The 13,237-nt window shown below is 39.7% G+C and overlaps 1 protein-coding gene across 2 annotated transcripts in view; it reads left to right on the forward strand.

Annotated features, from left to right (window-relative positions):
• Invs (inversin) overlaps window positions 1-13,237 on the forward strand; it is a 139,317-nt gene that overhangs the window by 79,684 nt on the left and 46,396 nt on the right. For both annotated transcript variants that reach the window (XM_055605247.1, XM_055605248.1), the window contains exons 4-5: window positions 9,225-9,398; window positions 12,656-12,823. In XM_055605247.1, the coding sequence (XP_055461222.1) occupies window positions 9,225-9,398; window positions 12,656-12,823 (342 nt within the window). The remainder of the gene's footprint in view (window positions 1-9,224; window positions 9,399-12,655; window positions 12,824-13,237) is intronic.

A 13,237-nucleotide genomic window follows, 5' to 3' on the forward strand; every position in this document is an offset into this window, starting at 1 on the left:
TTAGTGTACCAGAATACATTTTGAATCTCTAATCCTTCTTTTGGCCAAGGCACCACCAAAGGATTTGTCAATCAAAGCTGGCCTGAAATTGCTTTTAGGAAGAAGAAAAGTGTCTTAATTGGTAATGGACAGGATAGAATGACAGGTTTTTTTTTTTTATTCAATAGGCATATAAAACCACATTTGCTTTTATCACCTCCCACAAGAGAGGAGCTCTCTAGGGAAGGGCACACTTAGTAGTCAACCTGCCTTATTTGGATTATAGGACAGGAACAGCAAGAGATAAATCTAGAAGTATTTTTAATTGATTTTTTTAAAATGCCACAGCTCTAAATAATCCCAGATACCTGAGTATTGTAGGGAAAAAGAAGGGTCAATCAAATAAGCTCTAACTATTGGTCCACTTCTAAGTAGCCTTCCCTAAAATGCTACACCATTGTCAGACCACAGATAGTCTCAAAATCCAAAAAACAAACAGTTTAGAATCAAGGATGTCTTGTGGTTGGAGTAGAACAGGTTACTGGAACAGCAGCATTGTGACCTGAAAAATGTCTACAGTGATAAGATGGAAGATGGGTCCAAGAGCAGTTTTTAGAAGTCCCTGCCAAAGAATAAGCAGATGCAGTGTTTCATTAACTTGGCCATCTGTACCATGAGAGAAACAGGGCAACTTGAAAAGAGACAAACGCAAGTCCCATATACATTACATCAAAAACATACATTTTACTTTGTGTCCAGTCTATGGATTCATCTCCATATCTAGTGCAATGATAGATCCAAATGGAAAAAGACTAATGACCTCAGTAATCTAAACTTGTTCATGAGGTTGATTCCAGTTGTTCTTATCAGAGAACAGACCCTTACTGTATACAAATGTTACATTCTATCTGATTGGCAGCCACAATTTGTCCCATGGTTTACAGTATTTAATCTACCATCTGTAGTCTTCCTTGTGACAGATCTTATCACTATAGCATTGACAACAGGCCAAGAACTAGTGAAAGTATGACCAGGCCCTATTGCCAAAAGGGAAAGTGATGGCTTTCATCTCAGCCTACTGGGCTGAATAGTTCTTCTAGCCAGTTTGCTTTCCAGTTTTCCTTGTAGTTAGCCAATTACTGCCTCTCTCAGTGGATAACATCAGGCGTTGACTGAATCAAATCATTATTAAAATAGGTCAAAGTCTTTAAGGGAAATTCTGTGAACCAAAAGCACTATGAAGCCAACAGCATTGCCTCAGGCAGTGGCCATCAACTATGTCCAGCTAGTCTTGACTGTCAGACAAGCCAGGCTGCCACAGTGTTTGTGTTCGCAGCCCAGTAGTCCAGATGCTGTTACACAATGCTTTGCATTCACTTTCAAGCAGCTGCTCATGTGTGTCTCAACCAGACGAAAATCCAGTGTTTCCATCTAAAATTCTGTACAAAATAGCAAGTTCCTCGTTCCTCTCAGCACTTGTTTATGCCACAAGCACATCCTACTGTATTATCCTACTGTGTTATTATTCTAACTCCTGCCTTCCGTTTTCCTGGAGAGAAAAGTGAGAAAGCCCCAAGCCCTATTTGGGTAGCTGGCCTCAATCCTGCTTCTCACTCTTCAGATTCACTAACAGGTGGGTTAATGGAGTCCATGAACACCTCCTTTCTCACTACTTAGACATAAGGTTAGGGAGGCATATCATTGCTGACTCTGAGGAGAGTGCAGGGCCCTTTCCTTGTTTTTCAAGCAAACCCTAGCAGCATTATAAACTCCTTTACTGCCTTGTCTGTTCTGGGATTTATTTTCACCCTTCTTACAAGCTAATGTGTTTACATGGACACTGTTAGAAGACACTCCCATCAGAAATAAAAAGCTTTTCTGCTGATGGCATAGCTAGTAGCATGCACACATGCTTGTTTGCATCAGTTTCCCTTGTTCCCAAGTACCACGGGGGCAGTGCAGATGACACAAGTGAACACAGCACACAGTGGAGTTTACATGACATCTAAGGAACACTGTACTTTAAGTCTCTACAAGTTTTAGGAAGTAACATGCAAGCCTTCTCTTTGGCCCAGCTGTGGCATTGCTTCATTTTTTTTTATGACTGCTCACTGTAAGCTCAACTCTGAGAAATGATCCCAGTAAAACAGAGTCAAAGCTTTGCATCTGATCCCACACAGCACCCAAGACCGGGGCACACACCCTCTCCTAACATGACTGTGGCACTTCCAAAGCTCATTTACAACAGCAACCATTATAGAAAAGTTTCACTGACTACTGAAAATTGTGACCTATATACTTCCCAGAGATAGTGTTTCTTTTTAAAATTTAATATGGCAAATGCCTTGAATGTTTATAAATATGTAATTATATGGATATCATTACAATTAATAACAAATGTTTTTATTATTTCCATTTCAGTGTAATATAATGTATTTTTTATCTAATGTTAGCATTTAGAATGAAATCTGACAGAATGCTTTTTCTACATTTATATTTGCTATTATAAATATAGTTACAATATTTCCAGGACAAAATTAAATGCAAACCTATAAATGGACCAAAATACAATGAACATTTGTATATGTCCATGAACAACTGTTTTCTCTTCAAGTTCAGTGGTAAATAGGAGTACTGGGACCATGCAGAGAAAACAAAATTCAGAGGTCAGTAGGAGGAGATGTATAAGTCCCAAAGTACGTTTTTGGGCAAAACATCTGCCTCTTCAGTGTCTCTAAGTGTGGCAAAGTCAAACTCATCGAAAGTAGATTACTTCGACTGAGGAGAAGGCAAATGGCCTAGGTACTCAGTAGCCCAATAAAGATAACATAAAAAGATAACCAATAAAGATCCTTGTGGAAGGATATGTGTGTGTGTGTGAGCATCCCAAGTGTTGTGAGAAGATAGTGATGAAAAACATTTACTGCAACTAGACAAAGGTCATAAAGAATATGATTTTATCCACATCTCACTCAAGAAAAGACTTTCTTTTCACAGAGTGATTGAACGGCTGTTTGTTTGTTTGTTTGAGGTTGGGTTTCCCTGTGTAGTCTTAGCTGTGCTGGACTTGCTTTGTAGACCAGACTGGCCTCAAACTCACAGAGATTTGCCTGCCTCTGCCTTCCTGATTGCTGAGATTAAAGGCTTGCACCACTACGCCTGGCTTTTGCATTTTTAATGAAACAAAGAATATGCTTAGAGGTTCAGGGTGTCCTAGGATTGAGCTACAGCTCTATCAGACTGCTTGGAGTGTTGCTTGAAGAACTGGCAAGAACAAAGCCAACTTCAGAAAGCTATCCATTAGCTGACTGGCTGTCACTGCAGTATCCCTAATGACATAAGAGACAAAGCTCCAAGAGAATACTGTCAGGTGGATTCTTAGACTAGACTAGAAGCTATGTGGAAGCAAGCCAAAGGGTGAGCGGAAGGAAAAATAAGAAAAACAGTAGCAAAGAAGCTTCCCTCAAAATCTACGTGAAAGCTATGAACTATACACGTATTACATGTCTGTAATCCCAGCACTTGGGAAGCTAAGACAACAGTATAACCACACATATGAGGCTACCCAGTTCTATGTGAGTTTTAGGCCAACCAGGACTAAATAGCAAAGACTCTGTGTCAATAGTAATAGCATTAATAATAACAATAGTCTACTTGTAAACAAAATACCAAATACACGAAGAAACTGGATGTTAAAGAAAAGTAAATACCATTTGGTTCACAACTGAAGGCAACTAATGGACTCTTCCTCAACCATTAGTTGCTAATGGTTCAGTAGGGAGTACCAGGGCTAGGAGACCCTCCCTGATCCATGATTAGCTAACGACAGGACTACTGCAGGCTACTCCAGCTGCTATAGTAGTAACTGTATCTTGCCTGAAGATAGCATTTCCCAGCCTTTCCTGTCTTCTGGCTCTTATATTTTTTCTGCTCTCTCTTCTCCACAAGTTCCTGGGTTGTAGAGTGTACAAATATCCTGTTTAGGGCTAAGTACTCAGCCATCATTTATGTTAAACATCTTGAACTTTAATGAGTGTCTGCAGTCATTGCAGTTCGCTGCAAAGAAGAGCTTCTGTGATTAAGGTTGAGAGTACTGTATGGGTATACACATTCATATTTAGGCTTCAATTAGGTACCATGACATTTCCAAACCAGTGGCCACACAGATGATCCTGCTTAAAATCGTTAGGTCACAAAACAAAACAAAAAGGTATTAATGTGGGTAAGAGACCTGTGAGGAGAAGTAAGGATTGACAGAGAGATAAAAGAGAGGAAAGAGAGTAAACCAGATGTACAAGATATGTGTATGAAATTATCAAAAAACAAATTGAATCAATAAAAAGGAATAAATAAAAAATAAAGGGCAAGAGGAGCTAATATCATTCTGAATATTAGCTTATTCCTAGTGAAAAACCTAAGGAGAGCAAAAGGATTGGTATCCAGAGTGTGTAAACATATTCCAGTAAGACAAATAGCTGAGTTCCCAAATTAACAAACAACACAAAAAAGGTTGTCCACAAAAGAAGAAACAAATAGCCAACAAAATATTCCACTTCATCTAGCGATGTACACATTAAGTTTATGATAAAAATAGCACTGCATACCAGTTTAGATTGACCAAAGTGAACACGTTGACAAAACCAAGTGGGGCAGAGTTATAGAGAAACAAGAATTCTCAGGTTTCTGTTGGGAATGCAAATTGGAGCTGCTCTTTCAGAGAGCTCAGAAATTCTTATACACTTACCAGGAGATATGTACAAAACAATTCATAATAGCACTGATTGTGGAAAGTGAGAAATGTGCTTAATGTTCCTCTAGAGGGAATAAATACACATTCCTATAGCACAGCGCTTCTCTAGTGAAGATGTGTGAAAGAGAATGTGGTGGTCTGAATGAAAATGGCTCCCATAGGTCCACTGGCTTTATTAGGAGGTGTAACCTTGTTAGAGTAGGTGTAGCTTTGTTGGAGGAAGTGAGTCACTGGGTTGGGCTTTGAGGTTCCAGATGCTCAAGCCAGACCCAGTGTCACTCTCTGCTTCCTGCCAATCCAGATATAGAAGTCTCAGCTACCTCTCCATCACTGTGTCTGCCTGCATGCCACCAAACTTCCTGTCACGATGATAATGGACTAAACCTCTGAACTGTAAGCAAGCCACACAAAACGTTTCCTTATAAGGGCTGCCATGGTCATGGTGTCTCTTCACAGCAATAGTAACCCTAACCAAGACACAGAGCAGCCTTGAGTCAGAAATGGCTAATGACTCAAATAGAATGATTTCTATAGAGACAGCATCTTCTAGGTTATGAATACACATGTTTGTCTAAAACAAAATATTTAAAAAAAAAATGAATTGAGAAACACCCAAGTCGGTGTGGTAGTCACCTTTCACAAAACTCAAGTCCAAGTAGATCAATGACCTCAACATAAAACCAGATACACTAAATCTAATAGAAGAGAAAGTGGGGAATAGTTTTGAACACATTGACACAGGAGACAACTTCCTGAACAGAACACCAACAGCTTAGACACTAAGATCAACAATTAATAAATGAGACCTCATGAAACTGAAAAGTTTCTAAGGCAAAAGACACTGTCAATAGAACAGAATGACAGTCTACAGATTGGGAAAAGATTTTCACCAACCCTACATCCAACACAGGGCTAATATCCAGAATGTATGAAGAACTCAAGAAATCAACACCAATAAATAAAATAACCCAAATTTTAAAATGAGGCACAGAACCAAACATAGAATTTCAACAGAGGACTATGTAATGGCCAAGAAGCACTTAAAGAAATGTTCAACATCCTTAGTCATCAGGGAGATGCAAATCAAAATGACTCTGAAATTCTATGTTACACCTGTCAAGATGGCTAAGATCAAAACTCAAGTGACTGCATAGACTGGTGAGGATGTGGAGAACACTCCTCCATTGCTGATGGGAGTGAAAACTTGTACAACCACTGTGAAAATCAGTCTGGTGGTTTTTCAGAAAATCGAGAATAGTTCTACCTTAGGACCCAGCTATACCACTCCTGGGCATATACCTTGTTGTATGTTCCACCGTGTATTTGTCCATAGCAGCTTTATTCATAGTAGCCAGAAACTAGAAACAACCTAAATGTCAGTCACCCAAAGAATGAATAAAGAAAATGTGGTACATTTACACAGTGGAATACTACTCAGCTATTAAAAACAAGAACATATTGAAATTTTCAGGAGCATGCATGGACTGGTCCTAAGCCCCCTGCATATATGTAGCAGATGTGCAGCTTGGTCTTCATGTGGCTCCTGGACAACTGGAGCAGGAGCCTCTGCAACTCTAATGCCTCCCTTTTAGGGATCCCTTTCCCTAACAGGCTGCCTTGTCCGGCTTCAGTAGAAGAGGATGCACCTAGTTCTGCAGTGACTTAATGTGCTAGGGCAGGTTGGTACCCATGTGGGACTCTTCCTTCTCTGAGAAGAAGAAAAGAGGAGAATGGGGGAAGGAGTGTGCAAAGGAGGGAATGGGAGGAAAGAAGGGGGGCTGCAATCAGAATGCAAAGAGTTGAACACAAAAAGAGCATTACCTGTAATGGCTATGTTTCATTCTGTGTGTATACCTGTCTATCTCTGTTTATGCATGGGTAGTACACAGATGTACGCGCTCACATGTGCACATGCATGCAGAGGCTAGAGGTCAATATCAGGTGTCATTTTCCACCTAAGGTTTTGACACGGTCTCCCACTAAACCAGGAGCTCCCCGGGTTCATTCATCTAGATGTCCAGTAAGCCCCGGGGACCCTCCTGTCTCCACCTTCTCAGTGCTGGGGTTACAAAAGTGTACCTCCATAACCAGTTTTGTTTTGGTTTTTGTGGGTACCAGGGATCAAACTCAAGTTCTCATACTTGCAAGGCACTTTATCAACTGAGTCACCTTTCTAATTCCTGTTCTGCTTTATTATTTTAAAATAAAATTTTAGATGCAAAATATCAAGGTCATTTAAGGTCATTTACTCGAAATCTTCGTATCATTAATTGCTCAGATTAAATCACTGTATGCATGATTCTAAAACAGCAGTAGTTTTCACATACACACACATATCTATGCATGCTTAGGCACCAAAAATACATGAGTACATGAACACAAAGCATACCTACATGTATACCACAATACACATATAAAAATATTTAAAGAAATTAATTTTTCTCTTCTCTGCTGGGAATTAAGCCCTGGATCTTGTGTGTGTGCTATACCACTGAGCTCCATGCCCAATCTTTCTCATTTTAGTTCTGAAAATTCTGTGTCCCTTCTGGTAATTTGCAGAGATTGAGTCTGCATATAATTGGCATTTAACAAATGCTTGCTTATGAGACCCAAGAGACTGACATTGTCCTAGCTAAATTACATTGTTTCTGGCCTTAGCTGTCATAGATAATACCTGATAGGTCTCCATCTTCCAAACCTGGAGAAGTTTGTTCACATAGCTGACTCCTCCCCAGAGCACCAGTCAAGTTCCTGTTGGCCCTGTATTGTCAGCAGAAGGGAGAGCATTGACTGCTCCTCAGTGTAGGAAAAAGAAAAACACAGAGAAGCCATTATCTCTGTCACTCCAACTACCTTTGCTCCGCGTTCTCCCCTAACCGCCAGCTGCACTATAAGCAATGCCGATGAAGCCTTTCTCCTGCCACCCTTTATCACCCTTTATCTTCTCCGCTCCACCTACCAGCTACTTTGTCTTGCCGGCCAGGCTAGTCTTGCTGAGATCCAGGTTTTATGAGGAACCCAGTTTCTGGAAAACCATTCATAATCCTAGCAAATATTTGCTAGGCACCTACTTGGTGTACAGTTTCAAGTATTTTTCAAATACCATCTGCCTCATTTTACACTCTTGTTACCTGTGTTACATGTGAGATGCAAAAGAATGAATAAAGGAGCGGCTATTACTGATGTATACCCAGTGGGTGGTCAAGTTTGAGCCCCAAGAATAACAGAAAACACAAATATGCTAGGCACCTTGTCTGTGCCTAGTGGTCACCGCTGCCAACTGTGGCTTTCCTTCTTTCTATTCTATGATTCCACAACCAAAATGACTGTCTGATTGAATATCTCTAAAAGGTCATGATGAATTATTCTGTAATATTTGAAATGTTATGTTCAGAAAGGTCAAATCTTTTTTTTTTTTTTTTTTTGGTATGAAGTTTTTTTCTAACCGAGCACGTTTTATTCCGTTAAAGGAAAGATAGCAGCAAATTTAGAGCACAGCGCCCTCTCGAGGAAATTTATAACAGGGAGCTCTCTTGAGGAAGCTTAGAGCAGGGCGCCCTCTTGAGGAAATTTTTATGTCTTCCTTCTCAGAGCTGACACTGTAAAATCGAAGCCAGGTTAAGTCTTATGTGCTGTTAAAAAAGCTGTAATCAATGAAGCTTTAAAAAGCAAGAAGAGCCAAACACTGGTTATTTGAGAATTAAGACTCTTCACTAATCTGATTTCATATAGCAACTGTAAATAAGAATATTTCAGTAAAAACAAAAATACAAGAGCTATTTCACTTCTTCATGCTCAGTCAACAGTATAATCTTTTTGCATTTATCAATTACATAGTTTGTGTTGGGAATTATACTGGATACAGTAGCCAATGAAACACAGCCTTGCCTTCTAAACTCACATCCCAGTTTGTGGGGGGCATGACAGTGAAAAAAATCATAAAAAGAGTCCGTGGTATAGTAATCTAATGTACCATATCGGCACAACCAATCAATACCCTAGCATTGAAGCCACCAGACAGTTACTTGAAAAATACAGAAAAACCATAAAATGTGCAAACTTAACCCCCAAAATTGACTCTTGATAATTTACTTTTGTGATAAATTAAAGAAGAAAACTAAGTACAAAATGGTATATATTAAAGCATTTTCCATACCAGATATGTATAATTTAATGCTTTGTATCTACATGATCAGCAGTAATAGACTAATATTCTAGACAGCTAGCAATAATAGTCTGCCTAAATCAAACATGTTATATCACCCAATAAATGTTGGCCAGACACTGTGTAAGTTATATGTGTGTTTAAAAGTGATCAAGGGAAACAGGAAAACAAAGCAATCACTATCTTAGTGTGGTTAAATTATAGTTTTTCCTTTTTTAACTTTCTGCATTGTATACTCTATGATGGAGATTAAAATACTGAATACATTTATGAACTAACTGACCACAGAGTAAATTCCCCTTATCCTCTTTTTTTTCTCTTTTCATCTAGGGAAATTACCGCTTTATGAAACTCTTGCTTACACGCAGAGCAAACTGGATGCAGAAGGACCTAGAAGAGATGACACCTTTGCACCTGAGCACCCGGCACAGGAGCCCCAAGTGTCTAGCTCTTCTCCTGAAGTTTATGGCTCCTGGGGAGGTGGACACACAGGACAAAAACAAGGTAGTAGATAGAGTCAAAGGCAAATGTAAAAGGAAAGGGAGGGGATGCTTCGTTTTATGATGTGAAGCCTCAGAAAGAAGGGCTGCATTGCCATGGTATCTGTGGGAGAGCAACTCCACATATCCAGACATCCCAGCAAGCATCTCATAAAAGTGTGCCATTTTCCTGCTCAGCACCGTGAGGTTGGTAGTACCATCTCCTTTGATGGGTGGGAATCTGACCATCAAGAAGATTAAAGTTTGCCCAAGCTCCAACTGGCAAAACAAGAACTCAGACCCAGGCCTTTTCAACTGTAAAAGCCAACATGGCAGTGCCTGTGGCCAGCTAGACTCGTGGAAGCCATCTGCCCATGCAGTGCAGTAAGCATGGGCACCTGGACCCACAGTGGCCGTCTGTCCATACAGTAGGCAGTCATGGCTGTCAACAGCAGCCTCTTGGACTGTAATACAAAGCCACCACTTACGCATTCTGTGTTCTTGGGGAAATTACTTAACTCATTTATCTCATAATTTGAGAATAAATGAAAAAGATAAACTGAAGGTAAAATGAGGTAATGCGAAGTCTGTAACACAGTGCCTCATGCAGGATACACTCCCCATAAACATTAACCCTAGATACTTAATAATTGCATTTCAGTTCTGATATCGGCCCTCTTATGTCTTGGTAGGAATTTTTTTAACCTTCCTTGCTCTTAAATTTTAACAAATAGCCTACACTTCTCAGTTTTTCTGGTGTTTCTTTATAGAAAAATCAACTGTGGTCATTTGTTAGAAACAAGCAGTAATCCTTTTCTTTCCTCTGCAGGGCAGGCCATAGTCTTGTTAACACCAATGACATGAAGTTAGAATCCTATGGCAGTCACACTTACTGCTCTGAGTGTTTCTTAAACCTGCTGTGTATAGTGGGTGCATGCGTCCATGGGCCGGCATGAATTTATGTGCACTGTGTGAATGCAGGTGCCTGTGCAGGCCAGAGATTATCAGATGCTAGAACTGGATTGCAGGTCATTGTGACCCACCTGATGTGTGTGTGCTGGGAACTGAAGCCCTGTCTTCTGCAGGCGACCAGGTAGCCTAGCTGCTCCGCCATGTTTTCAGACCTTCTCTATTTCGTTGTTGTTGTCATTGTGGTTTGTTTTCCTCTCATGCTGTTTTTGTATTTTTTAAAGTTTTCTTTAGTAGTCGCATTTGGAACATCAACTTTTACTTTGCAATCGTGCATTAATATTTTCTTATTCAGAGCATCTTGAGTACTGGCATTTTGCTAAATGATCAGTTTTATCTTATGTATATTGTCACCACAGCAAAAATAAATAGAAAAATAAAAAAACAAGATGTAGAAAATATGAGTTAATGGCTCATTATAAATAAATGTATATGATATATACTTATATATTTTATATAGAACCTGAATAATTATTACCTAGGAAAAGGAAGGAATTACAGATGCTGTCTGTGTTTATTAATGGTGGTTTTAATCAATTAATGATTGCTTTTAAGTAGTGATTTTTCTGTGATCTTCAGTCACTACTAAAAATAAGAATGGATTGGGGCTGGAGAGATGGTTCAGCAGTTAAGAGCACTTGATGCTCTTGCAGAGGCTCAGCCTTCTGTTCCCAGCACCCACACTAGCAGCTCACAGCAGCCTGTAACCATGCCCCAAGGGATCCAGTACTCTGCTTTGACCTCCTGGAGTTCACCAATCACACAAAGTAAACAAAAATAAACTGAATCTTTTAGAAAACAGCACATTAATAATGACTTTATAATACAAATAAATGCCTGTAATTGCTTGAATGAATGCCATGGATGTTGGCTTTTCTGTTTCAGGGCAGATGAGCTTGGCTCCTCCTCAGTAAGTTACTCAGTTCAAGGCTGGGTTGCTGAGTGACAGTGAGGGTCTAATGTGAAGCTGAGCATCTCCTGGTTTTCCCCATGCTGACTCTCCATAAAAGGCATGTTAATGGCAGTGGCAAAAGTGGTTTTCAAGCAACTTTACTGCGTTCTGAAGCACCACTTTAAACTTTCATTTCAAATAAAGAAAATGTAGGTATAGAATTTTTAAAGTATCTTTTTATTAGTAGCTAGATTTAGCTATTAGTGTGTAAAATTATTCTTAAACTTAAGTTGGATATGCTGAAGTATTCCAGATCTATGGGTTGCCTGTCACATACTATCTTTCTGGTTAACATCAAAATTTAAATCTTTCTGTCAAATTCTACAATTCTAATCCAAATCTTTGTAATACCCAGAGGTGTAACATCAGGAGCATTAGTTACTTTGCTGCCGACTACTCATAAACCATCTTTCTCCTCCCTGTTATTCACAGCACTTGATGAAAGTGACTTATGGTTAGGGAGTCAGACTATGGGTAACACTACTCTGAAGTGTCAGTGCAGCCATAGGCTGCCTTCAACTCTGCCACTCTGTCTCCCAGAGAGTCCTCATGACTTTTTTTACAGACATGAAAAGATTGCTTTATTCCATGAAAATATTCTCAAGAGAGAACATTATAATAAACAAGGCATTAGAAATCAATATGTGCAAAAAGTAAAAAGTACTGCGAAATTAAAAGGTTTCTTTTAGAAAGTGCATATTTTCAAAGCTTAGGAATGATTTAAGAATGACTTAAACTGTGCAAGTACAAGTGTCTTTTCAAATGCTATAACCCATACACAGGTTGCACTACTCCACAAGAAGCTTGCCTTCTATGGAAGCAAACCCAGCTTTAGGAAAACACACAGAAGCTTGAAAAGAACAGTCCTTGCAAGAAAGCTTTGAACTCTGCCCTCTGTGATTGTTAGTCAAAAAAACATAAGCACTTCAGGCTTTGTACAGAGACAAACACAGCCAGGTCACATTTCATCCTTGTTGCTAACTTTTGAAATAAAAATAGCACTACTTACTTTAAAAAACTACTCTATGCAGTCTGCATTATAGAATAATGTCATGTTATATAGATATTAACGAGAGTTAATATCTAAAACTGTCTAGTTTACTAACTCCAAAGGTAATACACTACATGCCAGCTGTATAACACTGGTGTACTTGATCTTATGAAGGCATTAGCGTTCACACAATTGTCATTCAGCTTTAGTATAACTGGTAGTATGATTCAAATAGCACTGGAAAAATTATTAAAGGAGTTAAGAAATCTGGTTAATGCATCTCCTAACAACTCTTCAGCCATGCCTGTCACATAGCAGATGTTCCAGAAGAGTGGGATGCTGAGGCTTTGAGCACCTCTCTACCTTGCAGCAAACAGCTCTGCACTGGAGCGCCTACTACAACAACCCCGAGCACGCGAAGCTGCTGATCAAACACGACTCCAACATCGGGATTCCTGACGTGGAAGGCAAGATCCCCCTCCACTGGGCTGCCAACCATAAAGACCCGAGCGCCGTGCACACGGTGAAATGCATCCTGGTGAGTAGAATGCTCTGCTAGACCCCAAGAGCCTTTTTTTAGGAAAAGATAATGAAACAGCAGGTACAGAAAGCATGTATGTGACAGACAGGCAGATTATGAAGAAAGAATATCAACATGTGGACTTACCCTGCAAGAGTCAGAGCATCGCAATAGCACTTACTCCACACTGAGGTTTTCTGTGACCCTCCCCCCACCCTGCCTTCAGAATTCCCGTTTCTCATTCTATGCTTTGTTTTGTACTTGTTTCAGATCTTCTAATTTTTTGTTTTTGTGTATGAGCATGTGTATGTGAATTGTGTGTGTGTGTGCGTGTGAATGTGTGTGTGTTTGTCTGAGATGTGGGGTGAGGAAAAGGTGTTTATGTGTGTGATGCATGCACATTAGTATTCAGGTATACACAGCAATAGTTGT

The sequence above is a fragment of the Psammomys obesus genome, unplaced genomic scaffold (assembly GCF_907164565.1).
Source record: "Psammomys obesus unplaced genomic scaffold, mPsaObe1.curated_primary_1811, whole genome shotgun sequence".
In the NCBI taxonomy this organism is placed as follows: domain Eukaryota; kingdom Metazoa; phylum Chordata; class Mammalia; order Rodentia; family Muridae; genus Psammomys; species Psammomys obesus.